Source organism: Epinephelus fuscoguttatus, linkage group LG18, assembly GCF_011397635.1.
Source record: "Epinephelus fuscoguttatus linkage group LG18, E.fuscoguttatus.final_Chr_v1".
In the NCBI taxonomy this organism is placed as follows: Eukaryota; Metazoa; Chordata; class Actinopteri; order Perciformes; family Serranidae; genus Epinephelus; species Epinephelus fuscoguttatus.
Window position 1 is genome coordinate 20,583,841 of NC_064769.1, and position 21,490 is coordinate 20,605,330.

A 21,490-nucleotide genomic window follows, 5' to 3' on the forward strand; every position below is an offset into this window, starting at 1 on the left:
AAAATGATTGTATTCAAACTGTAAATTTCCTGTGAAAACAGAAGTGTATTTTGAGACAGACAGTATATATATAACAGGCTGAAGTTGACACGGTGTTCCAGAAAATCAAGAACCAACACACCCAGGGTACCTTGCACATCATATTTTGATGTGGAAAGTCCATGACCAAACATCAACATGTGACGAGGTTGTAGTGAGAGTGTGCCACAAAAGTTCACATAAAGAGGCAGGTTGAGTGGCAAATGGGTCAAACAAACACAGGACTTACCCTCAGGCAGCCGGTGTTCATGGCATGATTCTTTTCCTAAACCTAACCTAAGTAACTTTTCGTTAAGTATGTAGGGTGACACCATTTGTAGGATGCTAAATCGTGACAGAGCAAAAAAGCCAAAAAGGTTCGACTTTCCTGTGTATAAAATTACCCCAATCTTCTGCATCCATGGGCCCAGAAAGCAAGTACACTTGAGATTTACTTCCAATTTAGCCCTTGGCTAACTTAAATGGAGATAAAATTATGTCACTGGGTGACTCTTCTAGACTTTCAAAATGCGATCGGACTGAATGGATAGAATCCCAAAAGTGAAACGAGTCATTTTGCAGGGACTGCGATGCTCAAAAAACCGTATCCACTGATTTATAGACATCACTTTCACAATGTAAGTCTATGGGAAAAAGTCTTTTTGAGCTCAATGGCATCACATCACGGACCCAGAAGTTGTAATTCAATGGGTTGGCCACGACATCAAATGGGCCTCAAAGCCCAGTGCTGTTCCGGAGGGCTTTACACACACACACACACACACACACACACACACACACAGGCATCTATACTGTGGTAACCCTTCTACAGAGCTTAAATAATAAGCTGAAATGAATAAATTCACCAGCCTGGTCTACCAACAAACACGCTGCAATTACAGCTTATCGCCACAGGTGTCGCCAAAGACAACAGAAATTTTTGACTTTGTAACGTTAAGTATGGTAGAGTGCTTAAGATCTGGTTTAATGCCGATGTCAGTGATGTGTTTTATATTTTTGCTTCCACTCATCTTCCCTTTCTGTATCTTATGACTAACTTGTTTATTTGCAGGACATGACAGACGTCAGTGATATCCATTACAGAATTGTGAAACAAATCTGAATAATTAACTTTGGAGGAAAAACATGTGACACCTAATGTGGTCCCACTGGCTATAAATGATAATGCATCAACATTTGGAGGACTTTTATTGTGATTTATTTATGAAGCTGAAGGCTGAAGAAGAAAACAATATCATAGAGCTGGAGATGTTATGATGCGCTGGAGGAGCGAGAAGGTTAGAACAGTCTGTCCTCAGTGTAAACAGCCTGTCAATACAGTCTTTGTCCCTGCATCTGCCTGATCCTTTAAATTTTTTATGCATGACACTTGTTGCAATATTTACAACTTACAAGAGTGAGTAACTGATTGACACACATCATCTGTGACTGACCACAGTTTTGGGCTTTGAGAAAAAAGTGGTGGTAAAAAGAAGTGATCAGCTGTTTCAGTGGAGAATGTAAGAGTTCAAACGCAGGTCTTCATCTGTCTCAAGTCTCTGTTGACATAACAGAGAGGCTGTACTGCTGGCTAGCCAGTCAGTTATCTTGTCTTCATTTTCATCCTCAGCTCTTGCCTTACATGGTCTAATTTCCTCTCACCAGATTACATGACCCTGCTTGTGAATGAGGTCTGATTGGGCTGATCTGAGTTGCTGCTTCAATGTAAATACTACATGTTCTTAGCTGTGAAATCCTCATGGTCTGATCTTCTTCTTTATTTCCTTTTCTCTTCCCAAATCCACACAGAGCCGCATGGCCGAGAGCTTGCGCCTGTTCGACTCCATCTGCAACAACAACTGGTTCACCAACACATCGCTCATCCTCTTCCTCAACAAGAAGGACCTGTTGGCTGAGAAGATCAAACGTATTCCTCTGACAGTGTGCTTCCCTGACTACAAAGGTCAGAACACCTATGAGGAGGCAGCTGTCTATGTGCAACGGCAGTTTGAGGACCTCAACCGCAACAAGGAGACCAAGGAGATCTATTCGCACTTCACCTGTGCCACTGACACCAGCAACATCCAGTTTGTGTTCGACGCTGTCACGGACGTGATCATCCAGAACAATCTCAAGTACATTGGGCTGTGCTAGGACCTGATGCTGGGTGGGGGTTGGGGGGTGGGAGGTAAGGCGGGCTGCTCGGCAGCAGTTGGCCTGCCATCAGGCTGGATAAACAAAAGGCATGTCAGTCTGCCTGACAGTTTATCTCTTTGAAGAGGTGCAACAGAGACCTGCAAAGGAAATGAGGTAGTCAGATGGTCAGGGACGGATGATACTGTAGATTTAAGTGTTTCAGTTGAAACAAAAGAGCTGATGGGCCATGGTCAAGATGGGATTTTTACCCAATGTGTTTGCACTGAATATGAGTATGCAGAGACACCCAAACACACACGCACACACACTGACACACATCCTTATGTTTGCTCACACACAAGATCTTTGGATTAACAGTCAAGCACTTGTTTGACAAGGCAACACTGGAAATTTTAGACAACTACCCCTACCTGCCTGCCAAACCTGAGGTAGTAGGTCTGTACTGGTGGTTTTCGGTTACTTTTGTCTCCTTTATTTTATTTGCCAGAGTCAATTAATGCTGCTTTACATGAAGAATTTTGACAGAATCAATGTTCTCTTTTGGATTTTCACCCTAACAATGGTAACCAGTGAGTGCACCTGATGAGACATAGGGAGAGCCTGTATCTCTGAGAGAAAAAAAAAAAAGTCAGTAGACATGATGTCACAGGGTTTCTGCCTAAAAGAGGAAACTGCCACAGTGTAAAGCTGAAGTGAAATACGTTTTCTACACACTATTTCTGTTCTGCCCCCTGGTCAACTCTCTAATGTTGTTCTTTGCCCCCTATTTCTTTTATCGTTTTTTGTGCTTTAAAAAAAAAAGAATATGTCTCATAAACCTGCCTTTTATAGCAGGTCACTGACTTATGATACCAGGAGAGTGTTATACTCAGTCGAGTCAAAAGTATTCTTTATGATCATTCCAGTTTCCAGCAAGAGACAACAAAAACAGTGCCAAGACCAATTTGTAAATAAAACCAGATCCCATCCATTACGTTAATTTTTGTTTTGTTTTTATGGACAAATACATTAAAACATGCATGATTTTGTTACTTTGGGATACTAATATATTTTCTTTGGAATTATGTTCCTCTTTTCTTAGGTTTAAATAATATATTCCCAAAAATATATATAAAAGTCAAACACTGTGTACGATTGTACAGTTGTCAGAGAGGAATCTATTGAAAAGAGTTATATCGATATAATAACAGTGACGATGATGTTATGATGAAAAAGATGACTGATGATGATGATAGTGGTGATGATGAATACAATAATGACAAGGAAAAACAAAGTTAGCATGAGTGGAGAAATCGGATCAAAGGAGAACAAGACTGTAGAAAACTATGAAAGCGACGAAGCAGAGTTCAATCTTCCTTGCATTATCTAAGTGGAAATTGTTAAACAGCCAGTCAGTATGATGTGTAAATATACTGTAAGGTACACTCTTTGTTCAAACAAATGAAAATAAAGGTTGAGTTGGGATACTGTAAGTGAGATAAAGAGAGAGCGAGAGAAAGAGAAGGAGGAAAACCCCACTCTGCTCCTCCTCTTACCCTTTCTTTTCAGTTCAGAGGGTGATGTGCAAACAACTCAGCTAAGGGCTTCAGGCTTGACTTTACAGGATGTCCACTTCAACAAAAGACAAAACAAGTAAAAACAAAATATAAAAAGGACAATAACTACGAATAAAACAACTTATGCAAATTTTCACGGTGTAGTAAATGTGTTTTTGGGTGGTGGTTGTGTCAAAAGTGCTTTAAATGTGTTGGGGAATGTTCATAGAAGATGAGCTGGTACTGGCCACTGATCTTTTATATGCTTTCCTTACTGTGCTGCATCAAATGATTTACAACATGGAAAAGGACATACTGTCTGAAGTCCATGCTTCCGTCCTCCGTGTACAAAATCATGACATAAAAAGTGTTTGTCCTCACCATACAATGAAGCCGCTGGTGCAAGAATAATTTGGACATAAAGTATGCAATTAAATTATTCCTGAATGAACTTGGCCTATGTGTGTTGGGGCGAAAGGGTACAGATTCCACTCTAATTAGTGTATAAGACCCAGCTGTCCCAACATGTCTGCTAATGAAATGAAAGATATGTTTTGCAATGTTTCGTCTTTAGAGAGTTAAATATCACACTGATCATACAATTCAAATTATATTTGATGCAATATTTATGCATAACATCAACCAATGCATAGAAACTGAGGGTTTCTAATGCAGAACACTAAGCATGGTGAGTGTCTTCCAAAAGACATATAGGCTATGTTCAGACTGCAGGTAAATCACATTTGTTTCTCAAATCAGATCTTAAAGACAGACTGTCCGCACTGTTGTGTGCAAGTGAACAGATCAGATTTGTGTGTCCAGACCACAGACTCTATTAAAATAATGGATGTGACCACCGTGACATCAGTGGTTGGTGGAGTCCCATTTTAGGCCTCGAGTTTGACATTTTGGCCAATGCTATCTCGGATTTCTGGAGCCAGAAGTGGCACGAGGTGATCATATTTGGACTAGAGGGTGGAGCTGTGGAGGAGCAAGGGGTAGATCTGACACATAGACTGCAGTGACGCCTTGCAGATAGCCTGTCACTCAAAATGGCCACACACTTGAGTATGCATAACTTTAAGCATTGTGGACCCCTGAAAGAATAGCTGCTGCTTTGGGTGCAGCTAATGGAGATTCTTATAAATGAAATAAAATAACATTTTACCAAGTGAGTTAAATAAAACTTTACCCCCACACAGTTTTCATGAAGGGTGAAATTAGCTATAGAGACCACAACCGTTTTTTGTGGGGGTCTGTGGGGATTGACTTGCTTTAGGAGTCAGCCTCAAGTGGCCATTGGAGGAACTGCAGTTGTGTTGTCTTAATTTTTCATCCCAAGACGTTGCCACTTAATCCAGACGTCAGCAACCTATCTGCATGGTCACCTGTGGTAACAACGTAGGGGTCAATAACTACATAGCAATGCTGGTGATGTAGCTTTCCAGAGAGGAAGCATGAGAAATGGAGGTCCATTATTTTGCCCTCCAAACTATCACTCTGTCAAGTGGTAGTCTTTTGCATCTGTCCAAGAACTGTTGTCCTCCATGTTGTCCTATTTAGCACTCTGCTATTAGCATTATGTGTTCTGCTCAGCATGTCTGTCCCTCTGGATTTGATGTCGTCATTGTGTGTTGTGTTAAATAACACGCTGAAATTTGATTTGAGCAACCATTGCGTCCAGACTGAGACACATCTGTGAAAAAACAGTTGGAATTTCAAACCGCCTCCAAATGTGATTTGGATCTGATTAGTGGAAACTGCATTTTTTGCTGTCCAGACTTTCTAAAATCAATCTGGTTACAATCTGGATATGCCAAAAATCAGTTTTAGGCTGACAATAGGAACAGGGTCTTAAACAAAAAAAATGATGTAATGACACAAGCCTGTAACAAGATTATGTTTCTACCAAGCAGGCCATCCTGCTACATCCCTGCTATGCTCCTGTGGTGTGAATATTTTTCACATTTAAACACCATTTAAGTGTTGATAATGCTTAAAGTACATCCGAATGGCGACCATACATGAAGCATTTCAGTACCGTCTGGCTTATGTTTTTTATTATTATTTTTATTGGCTACATCTTATTTTTTTTATGATTTTAGCCTGATTTACTGTGTTAAAAACATCGTTAGGTCATGGTGGGTACTACTGGCTGGATTCATTTAAGCAACAGTGGGAATTTGTTTGAGAAATGAATATAAATAAAATCCACTATTGAGAAGGGAGCTGAAATCATGCCTTGTGACTGTCATGTGGTAGGAGACTGTGCCAACAATAAAGAGCGAGATACAGAACGGGAGAATAGCTGCTTAAAAATTGTTATAGAGGTATCTTTATCTATTAATTTGAATGAATCATGGGGTGATTTTAAGTGAAATTGAATTGAAAAGTGAAAAAAATTCACTGCCTGGGAACTTTCACATGGGTCACTTACTGGCACTAACACAGACAAACAATACTAAGTGAATGCAGAAGTACAAATACTGTTTCTACCACAAGGAGCTCCTATTAAGGTTTGTCAAAATTAAACAGCTATCCACCTTATTTTCAAGAAGTAAATAGTGATCAACTTCCGTTTTTTGTGCGTGACTTCCGGTCAGCCGCTTTCCCTCATGCTTTCCCTTACCAGAGCTAATGGTGCAAGCTAGTTTTTTTCAATTTTCAGTTGTTTATATTAGGCAATCAGTTAGTTAGTTAGTTAGTCTGTGTATTTTATATAAATAACTGTGCCCACGTTTCCGTTATAACGGAAATTTATTCCCTCTGAATAAATCGCACGTCAATCAAAAACTATGAACCATAAAAGCACAATCTATCCCGAGTGAGACAAACTGCTTGATCTCCATCTCCAGTGTACCAGCAGAGAACCTGCAGAACCGAATCAGCGAGCTACACAGCCTCTCTACCTGAGCAGCTGAAGCTGCAACTCGCACCTTCGACACACAGACACACAGACACACAGACGTGCTTCTGCATGCCAGCCAAACGTGTGCGCAACTGTGAGAAATAAATATGTGAGGTGTACGCTGCTTTTCTATCTTTTTTTTCCCTTTTCTTTCTTTCTGTCTAGCACCCGAATCAGCATGTACTTATCAATCATCCAGCCGTTACAACATGATTGAGCTAGCAAAGCAGTTTTGTGTTGCTGTGTGTGGTATTTATTCAGTTTTGGGAAATCACAATGTCTAGAAAGCATCAGTGGCTGCAGCTGACAGGGACAGCTAACACTAGCAGCAAAGCTAACCTCAGGACGTCATCTGTTAAAAGCCTCCCGTTGTCGGATACGACATGAAACTACTCCAGTTAGCTCAATCATGTTGTAACTAAGACATCTGCTGGAAAAAATATTTTTTTCACAGACCGTTTATTGAGTTATTACAGACACCGCTAACGGCTAACGGCTAACAGCTAACGGTTAGTCCAGCTAATCTACGATAACTATGTTATTAATTACAAACAAAACGTGCACACAGAAATAGTAACGTTTGTTCGATCATTGTGTTTATAGACTTTACAAACATCAGATTAGTCTAAACGGTGACATAGTGACGTGAAAAATGTGAGATATATATATATATATATATATATATATATATATATACAAACTCAACAAGGTAAACAACAAGGCGATTCCCATTTACACAGTGGTCAAGAGCGCTGGACCGGAAGTGTCGCACAAAAAAACAGAAGCTGGCTGCGTTCTGTTTTGCCTCTGTGTTTCCATGAAAAATAAGGTGAATAAGAAGGGGAACAAAATACAAACAAAACATAGCATGAAGGAGCCAAACACTGAAAACCAACTGAATTCCAGCTGAACATTCATACAGGTAGGATAGCGAGGACATTATCCAGACCAAACACACACTGTGCACGTAGTACTTAAAATGTGCGACTATAATCCCATTAAACTGTGGCATTCATGACTGAGTGTGATAAATGCAAAGAAGTTTGTTTACGCTGATTCACAGACAAACCAACAACTTTGAGTTTCACTGTGAAGATCTGCACATATAGTTTAAGAAAAAAACTTAAAATAAAAAAAAACAACATAAAATGCAAAAAGTAACTAATACGGTAAAAGAGAGGTAAGACTGAGAAAGAGGTTCCTTCCTAACACTTTGCTCCTCAGGCAAAACATTAAAACCACTGTCAGATGAAGTGAATAACATTGATTATCTTGTTACAATGCAATGTTCTGTTGGGAAACCTTTGGTCCTGACTTTCATGTGGATGGCACCTGACACTAGTGATGGGCAAAGCAGTTCTTTAGATGTTACTGAATCACTAGAATCAGTTCATTAAAAAGATTCGTTCACCGAATCATTCAGCGCTTGGCGGGAGGAGCCCTGACTGTGTACTACATAGTCCAACTCACTGAACTGATACACGGCTGAGCTGCTGCGTCTGCCCTGCATTTTAAGTTTGTTTATCTGGAAACAAAGTCTGTTAAAACAATGGGGAGGTGTGTGATTGTGTTCCTGTGGCTTGACTCCTGGCTACATTAGCTGTTAGCTTGGAGAAAACGTTCCCTATGAAAGTGTATCGCCGAGAAGAAATTATTTGAATCACTCAGGGATCGGGGTTACGTAGTTCATCGAGTGATTCGTTTACCGAGTGATTCATCATGCAGTAGGCAGCTAGTGACTCATCGTTCGCAAGGACCGAATTGGCAGTTCCACTCCTGGCCTGCACGCTCGCTGCTGAGCTATACTGAACTGAGAAATGAATGAATCAGTTCCGGAAGTGATTCAGTTCAGTACGTTCACTCAACAGATTTGTTCTTTTGAATGATTCGTTCACCAATGACACAACACTACCTGACACGCACCAACTAAACATCTTTGCGGACCAAGTATACCCCTTCATGGTTTTGGCACTCCTTGATGGCAGTGCCCCCCCCAGCAGGACCATGTGCCATCCCACACCACAAAAACTGCAAAGGAATAACCTGAGAGGTGTGACAAATACCTCAAGGTGATGTCCTGGCCCCCAAATTCCCCAGACCCCATTCTGATCGAGCATCTGTGGGATGTCCTGGTACTCCACCTAACAACTCTTAAAGGATCTGCCACCTCAGGACACCCCCAGAGGGCCACGCGTCAGAGCTAAGTCCGATCCAAGGAGGCCCCACTGGACACTGGGGGTACCCTGAGGTACTGGCACGTCCCACAGATGCTCGATCAGATTGGGATCTGGGGAATTTTGAGGCCAGGTTGATGCCCTGAGCTTTTTGTCACATTCCTTTGGCCAGTCCTGAGCAGTTTTTGCAGCGTGACATGGTGCATTGTACTGCTGGAGGGGCACTGCCATTCAGGCAGGGTGCTGTAACCATCAGGGGGGTAACTTGGTCTGCAGTGGTGTTTGGGTGGGTGGTGTGTGTCGAGAACCATCCATATGAATGGAGCACCAAAGGTTTTCCAACAGAACAGTGTATTGTAATGAGACAATCAATGTTATTCACTTTACCTGACAGTGATTTTAATGTTTTGGCTGATCAGTGTGTATAATTTTTATCATGTGTCCTCACAAAAACCACCCACAATAAGTTAATTGTGGTGAATTTCCATTTTCGGAATAATCTTAAATATCATGTCCAGCAGCGCCCAGAGACTGCTGGGCAACCCACAATAAAAAAGACTCTCATTTTCACTAAAAAGTTTGTTCACTAAAAAAATGTGTGTCCTATCTGCGATACAATAAAAAATATTTGCTCCTTGTGAGGTAAATGTAAGGTAAACTAATTCCAGTATGTTTAAGAACCATTTTGAGACTTTTAAGCATATTGAGACGATTATCATAATTATAATATCATGAATCACAATCATTTTTGACAGGAACATTGTGACATGAAACTGTCTCATTCCTGATCAAAATGCTGAATGGCATAAATTAAGAAAATTAATCTGTCAATATATTGTTCAGATAGATTGAACAGAAAGTCAAATGATGCGTGATAAGATGCTGTATGGAGGAATAGGGTGAAATGGGGATAAGACACAAGTTCAAGATATCATGTGTCTTTTTGTCATCCAGCATGATGCAGCAGGTGCTGATATGAAATCCAGGTGCCAAGATTGTGCCACTTTCGTTTTACGAATCACGAGCAGATTTGTAAACATGGACTGGTCTACTTTTGATCTTTATCCAAGTTCACTTACAGCAATTTCTCTGACAGGCTGCTATAATGTTTATGGGCCCTGAACAGAAATACTTTTGTCTTTACTTTCATATTTTGGAAATGTCACAAAAGCTTTGTCCATAGATGTAAGATTTAAGCTGGGGCCATGCCAAACACAGATTTGTCATCTGTATTGAGACATCTGATATCTAATAAGGAAAAGGGATTGAGGACATTTCTAAAAATGTAAGTAGTTCACAAACAACCATCGGCACAAATAGAAATTCTTGGCCCCATGATGACAGTTCTGAAACAATAAATATCTATAATCCCTGGCATGTTCCACGGCCCGGTCTATTTCTAGGCCTCCTTAATCATTCAGACGTTTCACTCAAAGAAAAAAGAGAGAAAAGAAGAAGGCTCTCGCCACTAGCCTCTCTTGACCCTTGTCTTCTTGTTGACCAGCACTTATTTCCCTCTCCATTCCTTTCTGTAAGTCCTCTTCTATACTGGTTTTCTTCACACCACCACTGAGTAAGCTATATCTTGTGATTTTCTCCTGTCCTCAGCTCCCTTCTCTTTACTCCTTCCAGCTGACTTCTTCCTGTATCTCCTCCGTGACCCCAGCATTTATACCTGCCCTGTTATCCCCTCTGGACCTTCTCACCTTTCATCTAAGCTTGTCTATCTGCTCCCACCTGCTCCCTCGCTGTAAACCACCTGGTCGAATCAAATAGTCAGGCCCTCCGGCTGCTGGGACAAAATTCCATAAGTCTGGCTTTCTTGAAAGAGTTTTATCATCTCTTCTCCTCTCTTTTTGGCTCTATCTGTTCGCAAATCTGCCATTTACCACTTCCAGTCTCCTCCTGCTACATTAGTTTGTCTCTATCCTCCCCTCCTGTCTCAGCACTGCTCCTCCCTCCTCTGTTCGCTCCACAAAAAGAGTGATGACAGCCGTGGCTCATCCTCTGTGCCACCTTCTGGCCACCGTCTCCTCCTCTGACCCCTCTAACATGAGCTTAATGTCCCGCTCTACCCATCCTAAATGAAGCCTTAAAGAAATTCCCATGAGCAGACTTAACTTCTGCCCTCTTGAACCCCCTCCCTTCTCCCCCTCCCGTTCCATCGCTGCTGATCTGCTTTACTTCTTGACTGATATCATCAACCCCTCCCTGACATCTGGCTGAGAACCATCTGTCTTCTAGAGCCACTGTTCTCCTCACAAAACCTTCCTTTGACCCATCTGACATCCATTATAGACTGCTGTCAGGCCTTTCTTGGGCATTCTTGCTATTGCTGCATGTAGTTTTATCAGCACAGAAACTGAACCTGTATCTAATACAGCCGTTGCTAGTCCCATTAAAGATCAACGTATAAAATGTTGTCAAACATTAAATGACTTTTATTCACATAGTGTTCCAGTTAGTTATGTGTGAGTCCAAATTAGTGGCTTTTTAAAAGGAGGCTATAAAAGCCTTTGCAATTAATGCAATGAAACACAGCCTGTAGCCAGTGAGCTGTTTTTACCATTACACGTCTTTGAAGTGTAGACAATATTTAACCAGCGATTTAGGAGCAAAATGAAAACGCTAAGAACTGTTAATAGGCTTCTTGAATGCCATTTGCTAAAATGAAATTAGAGAAATAACAATTCAAAACCTTGTATTTGAAGGACCCCTTCAGTAAAAATCACATTTAACCTTGTTAACATGTCTAGGATATATGGTGTTTTTTCGTATGCTTCAAGACATATCATGAGCAAAATAAGCAGTCACTATAATGGCTGAGCATTTCACCTTGGAAATGCATTGTACCAATGACAGTCTGAAAAACACAGATTCAGAGAGCCAGGGTTTATGAACTAATCCTGTCAACATGTGAGGAGGGGCTTACGGAAAAACAAGGGGTATCAGAGGAGAAGCTGTATTTTGCAAGCTAAGTTTTACTTTCACTTTAAACTTGTCAGACCTGGCGATCGATTGGGAACAAGGTTTACCTGATATTAGCAAACATCAAACAGACTTAGTCAAGCCAAAGGTTTATCAGTTCCCGTTTACAAGCAGAGGTTCCTGTATTTGATCAGCAGAGTGAAAGTGAGCAGGTATGCTCAAGTTCAAGGTGAGTGGCTGAGGGGCGGGGCTATTCTGCATATTCATAAATACATTACATTTTTAGTCATAAACCAAAATATTAGCGCAATTAAAAATTGTACCTGGTGATGGCACAAGATAAAATATCTCAAGCTATGACAATTCTTTTTCTTAAAGATTACTTTTTGGGCCAGGACAGCTGAAGATGGACAGGAAAGAGGTCATTTAGTACATTGGCCGCATGCTCTACCAGGTGAGTTACTGGGGTGCCCTGGTTGTAATAAAAATTCTGTACCGGATTCATGCTGATCCAAGCAACAGTTGTTGAAACATTTCTCTCCACAAATGTAAACCATATGTTGCTAGAGGTAAAGTCATTAGGATTCATCGTTTGGGAGACTTGAATGTCTGTACAAGATTTCATGGCTCCCAGTAATAGTAGTTGAGATATTTCAGTCTGGATCAAAGTGGTGGCCCGATCATCCAACCATCCAACACACAGGCCAACCAACAGGCCAAACCATGCCGCTATCATGGCTAAAAAAGATATAAAAAAAAAAACACAGGAAAGCATCTCCTGCTTGTGATTTGTCAAGGATAAAGAGCTAGGCTAACAATAATGGCCACATTAACTTAACATCAAAGGTTACTGTTGCCTGCCAGCTTATATGTACATAATACAATCCCAGACAAATGTGTTGTGCTGAAATCATTTCTTTTTATCCATAGCCAACTTAATGCTCCCTCCGCAGGCTCTGTTGTCATTTTGTTAGCCCTCCTCTTGTGCCAGCTGGATATGCCAGGAGACTGCAGGCCCTGCAGACAGACTGGCAAGTGAATCTTCTCCAGCCTCCCTCTACAGGTATATACAGTAAATGGAACCGCACTTCTCCATCAAGTCCTCATACTTGTCTTGCTCTCTTACAGCCCCATGGTTGAGTCAGCTCAAGACTGAGCTTGGCTATTACAAACAGCAGAACAATGTCTGGCCTAACAAGGTGACAGCGTTTGTTGCGCTGCTATGAGGAGCAACACCCGCACTCTCTGCTGTAGCCTGGATGTAATAAAAACATGGGCCAACCTTTCTAGGCCTTTGGAGATGCCTAAAGCCTTGATCAAGTCCATCTTACTGTGCTCTTGGGCCAACATTCCTGCACTGAAGCAAAGGGTATAAATGTGACTGATATTTTACAGCAGAGCTTTAATGTGATAGCACATGGCTGGCAAATATAGACTGAATCATAAAAATAAGGGTTAGGGCTCAGCCACACCTATAAATTTCTGACAGAAAGCCATTCATTTCCGTGGAATCAACATGATCAGGGTTCGACTTCCTTAATTTTGAAAATGTAAACTTGCCAGTTCACTTAATATTGCAACAGTGTACCAGACCAACACTTGCTGCAGCCTGAGTCCCACCATTTTGGTAGCAACTTCAGAAGACAATGCAGGCAAAAAAGACATCAGCAAACTGGGACACTGATTCAACAATTTGACAATGCAGTAGCCACAAAGACAGAAAATAAATATACAACACAAGCAAAAGCTAACACATCAAACCCATGGTAGCATGAGTAGGCCTGCCAGCCTGCATTGCAAGTCCCGCCTAAGTGCCATCTGCAATGTGGGACCAGACTAAACTGGAACATAAACTGTCAGACTGATGGACAGGGACAAAGAGACTCAGAGTTAGCAGCTACAGCACCACACCCAACAAAGTGGCGCAGGAATGAGTCCTAAAACCTGGAAATAAGTTAGCATTTTTGCACTTCTGTCTCCCTCGTCTGGAAGTCATTGGTTGTTTTTTAAATGGGTTTTGGTTAGATGCCCGAAATAAGGTCTGTGGTTATCACAAGTTGCTCTATGACAAAACACGTCAGTAAAACCCCACTTAAGAATTCTAAAGCTCTTTAGTGTTGTAAGAAAGTGGCTAAATAAGACTACAGAGCACCATCACAGCAAACACTCTTTTACAGCCTTGTTGTGGAGGTGATGATAGAGTCATGGGACCGTGGAGCAGTTAGTTTATAGTCTAACGTGAGCTTTCTACTTCTGGGAATTGCATTTATGCTTCAAAAATCATAAAAGTGGTGTTTATTTGTGAAGACTGTCTTGCTATACAAAAAGTGTAAGTATCATAAACAGAGCTCATTTTCTGCAATAGTACAAAATCCAATAGCAAAATCTCTGGCTTTTTGTTGAGGGAACAAAGGCAATGTTAACTGGCCAACAAAAAAACACTGCTCTATGTGGGCAAAAGAACTGAGCACTAAAATGCTAGAGCACTAACACTGTATTGCTATTTATCTTATTGCAAATTCCCCCTTATTCATTGATTATATGGGTCGCTGGATGTGGTTGTCTATCTATGAATGTTTCTGGTTCTCAGGTCTCTCTTGAAAAAGAGATCTTGATCTCAGCAAGAATACCTGATTGAATAAAAGTAGCTTTAACGCATCCTAATACCGTCCTACAGATAATGCTATGTCACTGTTATGAAGCAGTTAGTGTTTGTAGATAATGTGTTCAGAGTTGTCATGCATTCCTGTTTCTGTGGTTAGCTTTGGTGAAGTCGTCTGCCAATCATGGGTTCAGGACAGCGCTCCTTGTGCTTGGCAGCTGGTTCAGTACTGGAAGCTTACTGTATTTTCTGTTTTCTAATTTGTAGTGGTGTCTATACAAATAAAAAGCACACAGTTTCCACAGGGTGTATCATGTCTCCTCAGCCTCACTATGCTGCTGCTTTTAGTCCAGTCTATTTTTTGTGTGAAGTAAAGCCTCATTTTGGCAAAGTGACTTTATGAACAGCTTGCTCTGAATTTAACTGCAGTACTTATCCAGCTCTTAGAACAGTGGAGGAAAAACATGTTCACATTGCCATAATTTTTGCCAGTCTGTAGCAATTACCCTAACTTCTAACACTTTTTGGGTGTTTGAATGCTGGCGAAATGGCCTGTTGGCATTATTAGAGTAGGTAAAAATATACTGACCCAAGTAACTCCATCAGTCATTTCCTGTGCTGCCTACTATGCACAAACACACACAGTATTCCCCTTATTGTAAGGCTGTCGGGCTCTGTGTGATTCTGCTGTTTTGTGAGTGAACTGGCGTGTCTCTTTTCCATGAGCATGACCCTGATTTGCTATGGTCCTCTAGTAAATCATCCTCATGACTGACTGACATACTGATGTGCATGTGCATAAAATCAAATCACTAGGCTGCTCTTGTAATACTAATACAGCTCAGGGAGGGACTACAGCTGTGAAGCAAACGTTGCTCTGTGTCACTCACAGGTTTCCAAGTCAAAATTGCTGTTCTCCTTTAGTTGTTGCCTTGTTATAAACTGTGCCAGTCAGATAAAGACCTGACCTGGTTGAGACACTGCTGACTCACCCCAAGACTCAGCTCAACCTCCTTACACTTGATCGATTTTATTTCTTTCTGTTTGTTTTATTTCAGTCAAGAAGAAAATGTTGGCATTGTACATTTCTGCAAACCATGAATATGTCACATTTACTGTTTCATATGTATTAAATCAACGTTTCTGAAGTGACATCAGAGGCTGACCTGACTTTGTCACCTGGAGGTGGAGGGGATGGTGGATAGTGCGACACCTCGGCAAGATGGCTGCCAAGCTGCAGACCACAGCATGAGACCAACAAACAACAAAATCAGTGTGATTTACTGCTGTGTTTGTTTGTTGCTGCTTTTACTGCTGGAATTGTGCCTCCAAAACCTATTATTTCAAGCCCAAACAAGATCTTTTCCTAACCATAACCAATTGATTTTTGTGCCTAGATGTAAAGTTTCAGCATATCCGCTACACAATAACTTGCAAATGCAGCCAAAGTATCTGTGGTTTGCAGAAACATGCAATGCCAACATTTTTCCTGGCGATTGGGTTGTTTATTTTGCGTTATTGCAATTGGGAACCGAATCAATGCGTCGCTCCGACCAGCTGACATTTAAAAGGACATGGCTGGTGTTTCCACAAATAAAATAAAAAACAGCAATGTTTTCTCAATACTACTTCAAAGATGTAAATTTTAAACGAATGACTCATAAATATATAGTTTCATTTTTTAAAGGTTTAGAAATGTATGAAAACACCTGAGCAGTGCAGTACTTAGTAAATGTTAGTCAAACAGGAATAAATAGTGCATTTGTTGGTTGTTATTTTTAGTGACAGATGAATTTGTTTGTTTTTGTACAATAGAGGTATAACCTCGGTATATCAGGCTTTAAAGGGACAGTTCACCCCATCTCAAAAATACTTATTTTTCCTCTTACCTGTAGTGCTATTTATCAGTCTAGATTGTTTTGGTGTGAGTTGCAGAGTGTTGGAGACATCAGTCATAGAGATGTCTGCCTTCTCTTAAATATAATGGAACTAGATGGCACTCGACTTGTGGTGCTCAAAGCCCTAACCCTTTTTGTGAGCAGTTTCATGTTGGAACTATTTTCTTATATTTCTTATATATATGAGAAAACTATCATTCTACCTGATTAAGTACCAGTCCCTCCTGGTACTTAATCAGGAGGGAAACTTGACAGGACGTGGGGACCTGACATGATATGAAACAGAGATTAACAAAATAAACTAACAGGAAATAGACCAAATGAAGACATAAACAAAACATGATCTGACACAGAAGCATGATGCCTCTTGGCCATGAGTCGATGCACACTTCCTTCTGTGTGGTGATCTAGTTGTTGGGTATAATTTCGTAGTAAGAGTAAGTAATATTTTCTACATGAAACTGCTCACAACAAGGGTGGTGGATTATTTTGATTAACCAGGTCATGATTTCTGGAAAGAGACACTGTTGTTGAATTTTTCAAATGTATTTTCTTGGTGCTTTGATCACCACAAGCAGAGCGCCATCTAGTTTCATTATACTGGAGAGAAGACAGACATCTCTACTGCAGATATCCTCAACTCTCAACAACTTAAACCAAACAATCTAGACTGATAAATAGCACCACAGAATAATATGTAATTTTGATTTGGGGTGAACTTTCTCTTTAAATGTACTGTAGCTTGCTTGTTTTGGTGTTTTGGTGTTTTAGTGTAATATCCCCAGATGCTTTAAAGTTAGAGGAGGAAGGACGTATTATTGGTCCTCTACGGTCAAAGAGGGGCAAGAAATACTAGTCCTGGTCACACAACTGGCAGCAGTGTAGTTTGAACTGTAGGTTTGTGAACACCCTTCAAAACAGGAGATGAGACCTCTTTCTGAACAGGGTGACCAGAATAAAATTCCTCTGTCCAGGTAAACATCTGATACTGTGAATCACTTCTTTCTGATAACCAACCCATATATAGTAAATCCTACTTCTCATCCACATCAAGAACGCAGCTGAAACCATTTTCCAACTTATCTTCTATTTATCTCATTTCCATGGTGATCCTCCATTTCATGATCCCACTTAAAGAAAATGATTCATTTTGAGCCTCTGTAAGTCCTTTCGTTGTCATATGTTCCATTACTTCAAAAAGATACGATTTGAGAGAAGCAATCCACCTATAATTAATAGGCTTACTGGCTTCAAAATTCTGGGCAATCTGCCCTACTGCCATACTTTATTACACCAGTCTAAAAATGCCTCTAATGCTTTATTACTGACATGACCCAACCTTTTTTGATAATTTAGATATCGAATTATCTTCTTCTAATAATAACAGCTACAACAACAAAATCATTATACACTTTCTTTTGTCGTTGCTTATTCACAGGAACAAATCAGATGTTTTTTTTAATGCCTTTTTCAGACACAACTGTCAACATATGCGCCCAAAAACCATTTGTTCACAAAGCTTCTGGTATATAAATTGTTCATATAATGTTAACAGTGTTGTGTATGAACGCACTAAAAGAGCGCGTTCATTAAACATGCTCATATTTTTGGTAAACAGTGAACTGAGCGCATCAGTTTGCAACTTATAAAACTTGAACGTGAATGACTGCAGCTACCAGTACTACTGAAGCCAGTTCATATGGACATTTAAAGGACTTTTATGAACAATTCAGTAATGATTCCAACAATTGTGCCTGCTGAGTATGAAAAAACAAGTATAAATGTCAGTCATATCTGTGACAAATTTGAGACGACACAGTTGAAGCATCCGAAGAGCCTTATGAAATTTCTGCAAGTGAGTGAAGATTTTATCATACAAAAAGCAGAGATGAACTTAGTTCAAAATTTAAATTATGTACTATGAATGTGAACTGGTCTATTTTAATCTGTGTGAACTGAACTGTGAGTTAAATCCTGTAAAGTGTGAACATGCACAAAGGTGATGGTTGCATTGTTATCTTTATAACCCCAATTCAAAATACCATCAGAAATTTGCCATGGTAGAATAAAAAAACTGGAATCTAAAGAAATGTATTGGCTACTTGTCACCAGATGGTGTTTCTTCTACTGTAAAGGCCCTACCTGGGGATCAGGCAATAATCAAACATTCACACTTTCAATCTTTTAATGGTAGCGCACTACCACGTCAGAGTCTCTCCCAGCACATAATAGGAAGAAGGTATGGTACACCTTTGACTTGGTCACCACTCTTCTCTGGACCACTCTGAAAAGCTCATCTGAGCTACAATCCCCACCGCTGAGCACCTTATTTACCTCAACATTCAGCAATTTTCACCTGTTCTCTCCGCGCCACCGATCAATTTTCTACCACTCCACCAATTTTCCACCATTCCCTGCAGGCGCCACTCAGGTCAGAGGTCAGTTTATACACAAAATAACATGTTCCAGTCAGTTTATATTATAATTTCATTTTCAGTACCTCCTTATTGAAACGCTACTTTCTAATGTCTCTCAGTCACTTGTACAGAGGAGATCAAATCCACAGTCGAAGGTATTTTTCAAGCCACAATGTCACACATTCATTGGTTCCAGCTTCTCTACAAAACTACATACATATGAATTCGGGTCTGTCAAACAAACAAAACACGACAGGCATTTGTCTCTTTTTCTGACAATTTATAAACCAAACAATTCATAGATTAATCGAGACATTAATCAAAAGATTAGTCAATACATTAAGGCATCCAGACACCACAAAAGCCCCAGGTTCACTGTGCCAATTGGTCTGTTGTAATTTAACTAACAGTAAAAAAGCCTTTCTCACAGCAGTCATTTTGACATGTCACAGCAGGGAAATCACATGTGTAACTAATAACATTAATGATGGCTACATTCCATTTCAGTGAGTCCAGGTATTCTGCACGCTCACTCACATGGCTAGGTTTACTGGGACACCATTGTTAAGTTGTTGTTAAAAGTATTAGTTCCACCTGTGCTTTTCCTGCTCAAAACATCTGCTGCTTGTCTGAGAGTCCGCAACACTAAAACACAATATTAACTGAAATAGATGGGCCTTAAAATGGCTCCTGTGTTATCACCTCATCTTAATATTTTAGCTGGTGTAATTTTGTGCTCATATGGCATATGTTCCTGCTTAATTTTGTGCTTAATCAAATTGCCACACATAAATTGATACATGGCAAACATGGGGTCAGGCGGGACTATTGATTAAATGGACTGATTGGATTCCTAAGTTCGGGGGGGGGGGGGGTCATGCTTGCAGCTGGGCCCCATTAATGTGGTCATGCAATTTTTGCAAATTGTCCTTACATGTAAAATTGTCAAAGATTACAATGCAATAACACCATGGGGTAATATTTTACAACTTGCACTGAGCTGAATAATTTTCTATTCAAATACATCTTTTATCTTTTATTTTTATTAATGTTGTGATAACAACACTCCTTTGATGAAAACAAGGAAAAACATATCAAATATATCTTTACATATTTCATGAGTTGGTCGACTGATTCTCTTATTGTGGCTTCAAATACTTTTCAAAAGGTGAAAAGGTTTTGCATATCTCAGGCTTCTCTCTACAGTCGACAAAGTCCTAGAGTTCCCCAGATGTTTTGTTGTAATCCAGAGATCAACACTGATCAGATTGTGGCCAGAAATCTTTGACCGATGTAATAATGTTGATCTACTCTTAAGGTACCCTCAGCCTAAATGTTCAGCAAGTGTGAAAGGCTCAACTCAACACTGATGTCTTACAACATGACATACAAGCATTATGTAGGTGGTTGTTAAAAAAAGACACCTGTCCTTATTAGGGCCTGGTGTCCGGTATCGACCGAAACAGAACCAAGGTAAATCGTAACTTCTCAAGTTAAACCATACCTGCATTTGGACCTTTTTTGTTCCCAGATCTATTACTTAAATAACTATTTGTATGGTTTTGCCCACAGCCGATCACCAATTAAGCATCCTTTGATTCAAGGCTATGTGTGTTTGGCAGTTCAAGTTGGCAGTTTGGCATGCTGAGATGCCAGCAAAATGTTCAAAATATGGTGGCACATTATGCAACTTAATGTTCCCATTTAAATTATGCGTAGCAAATGAGGAAGAAAAGAAGTAGGTATCAAAGGAAGTACTCTGTTGGTATCAGTATCACATTGACAGTACTGGTTTTGGACTGGTATCACAATTTTTTAAATGATACCCCGCCCTAGTGCTCGTGCACCACTTAAAGTAGAGTTTTAATTTCTACATTTCAACAAACAACATGTAGCACACAGCTTAATAATGAGAAACAAAGGTAAGAGCAGCTACATGTAAGCTTGCCAAGGTACAGGTTACTTTAGCAGAGATTACATTTCACTGGTAGGAAATCTGATATGAAAAGTCAAAGAGTTCTGCCATCATTAAAGGGTTGTTTCATGAAAATAATTTGCTTTGTAGGTGATATATCCTACAGAAAATAGAAAAAGGTTGAAGATGACGGGGCCTTAAAAGCAGGAGACAAAGAAAAAAGTTCCTGGAGTTCAGACAAGACAGAAATTAGTTTAAGATGTTTAAAAGACTGAATGAGACTGACTTCCTATAGTATATGATCTCCTGTCTGTGATGGAAGGTTCACTTCCATTCTCACATCTGTAGCTTTAATCTGATTTAATCAATGTGTTCTCCATTTAAATGCCTTTTAAATGTCCATTAAAATCTGAAATGTGTAGTGGGCAACCATTTCCAGCAAGTAAAAAAAAATCTGCTTAACTGCACTGCAAAGTGAGCCACCTGCACAGCAAAACAGCTAACAGGAAAAATAGCAAGTCTAACATCTAGCTTGCACCAAGATGGAGACCAAACAGCTAAATAACTGCTGTTAGCCCCAGCTTGGATGCTACTATCACACTGTGTAAGTCGAAGTTGAGTGTTGTTAAATCTTACCTTTAGGTCTTGTCCTTGTTAATTACAGCTAGTAGACTCCAGGTTTCAGTCAGTATTTCATCCATGAGCTCTCCTGTCAGGTTTCTTCTTGGCAACAGGAAGCTTTTCTTCTAGTGGTAGCATTAGCATCCTCTAAGCTAACGTGACGTTCTGTGGACGCCATGTTTCTTGACCCACTTAACCATTGGCCTCTGTATTTCTGCCACAGCAAGATTTCAGGTGATGTTTTCTACCTTTTTCTACTCTCCAGAAATTAATTTCCCTCATTGCAGCAAAACTAAAGTGAGCAGAACAAACTCCTT

General features: G+C 40.2%; 1 protein-coding gene and 1 long non-coding RNA gene across 3 annotated transcripts in view; one reads left to right on the forward strand and one right to left on the reverse strand.

Annotated features, from left to right (window-relative positions):
- Positions 1-5,934, forward strand: part of gnaz (guanine nucleotide binding protein (G protein), alpha z polypeptide) — a 45,517-nt gene extending 39,583 nt beyond the window's left edge. For both annotated transcript variants that reach the window (XM_049559858.1, XM_049559859.1), the window contains exon 3: positions 1,828-5,934. In XM_049559858.1, the coding sequence (XP_049415815.1) occupies positions 1,828-2,172 (345 nt within the window). In that variant the 3' untranslated portion in view covers positions 2,173-5,934. The remainder of the gene's footprint in view (positions 1-1,827) is intronic.
- LOC125878572 (uncharacterized) overlaps positions 1-21,256 on the reverse strand; it is a 65,169-nt gene extending 43,913 nt beyond the window's left edge. The window contains exon 1 of the long non-coding RNA XR_007447760.1: positions 21,189-21,256. This is a non-coding gene — a long non-coding RNA (uncharacterized LOC125878572). The remainder of the gene's footprint in view (positions 1-21,188) is intronic.
- Positions 21,257-21,490: the final 234 nt, after the last annotated feature.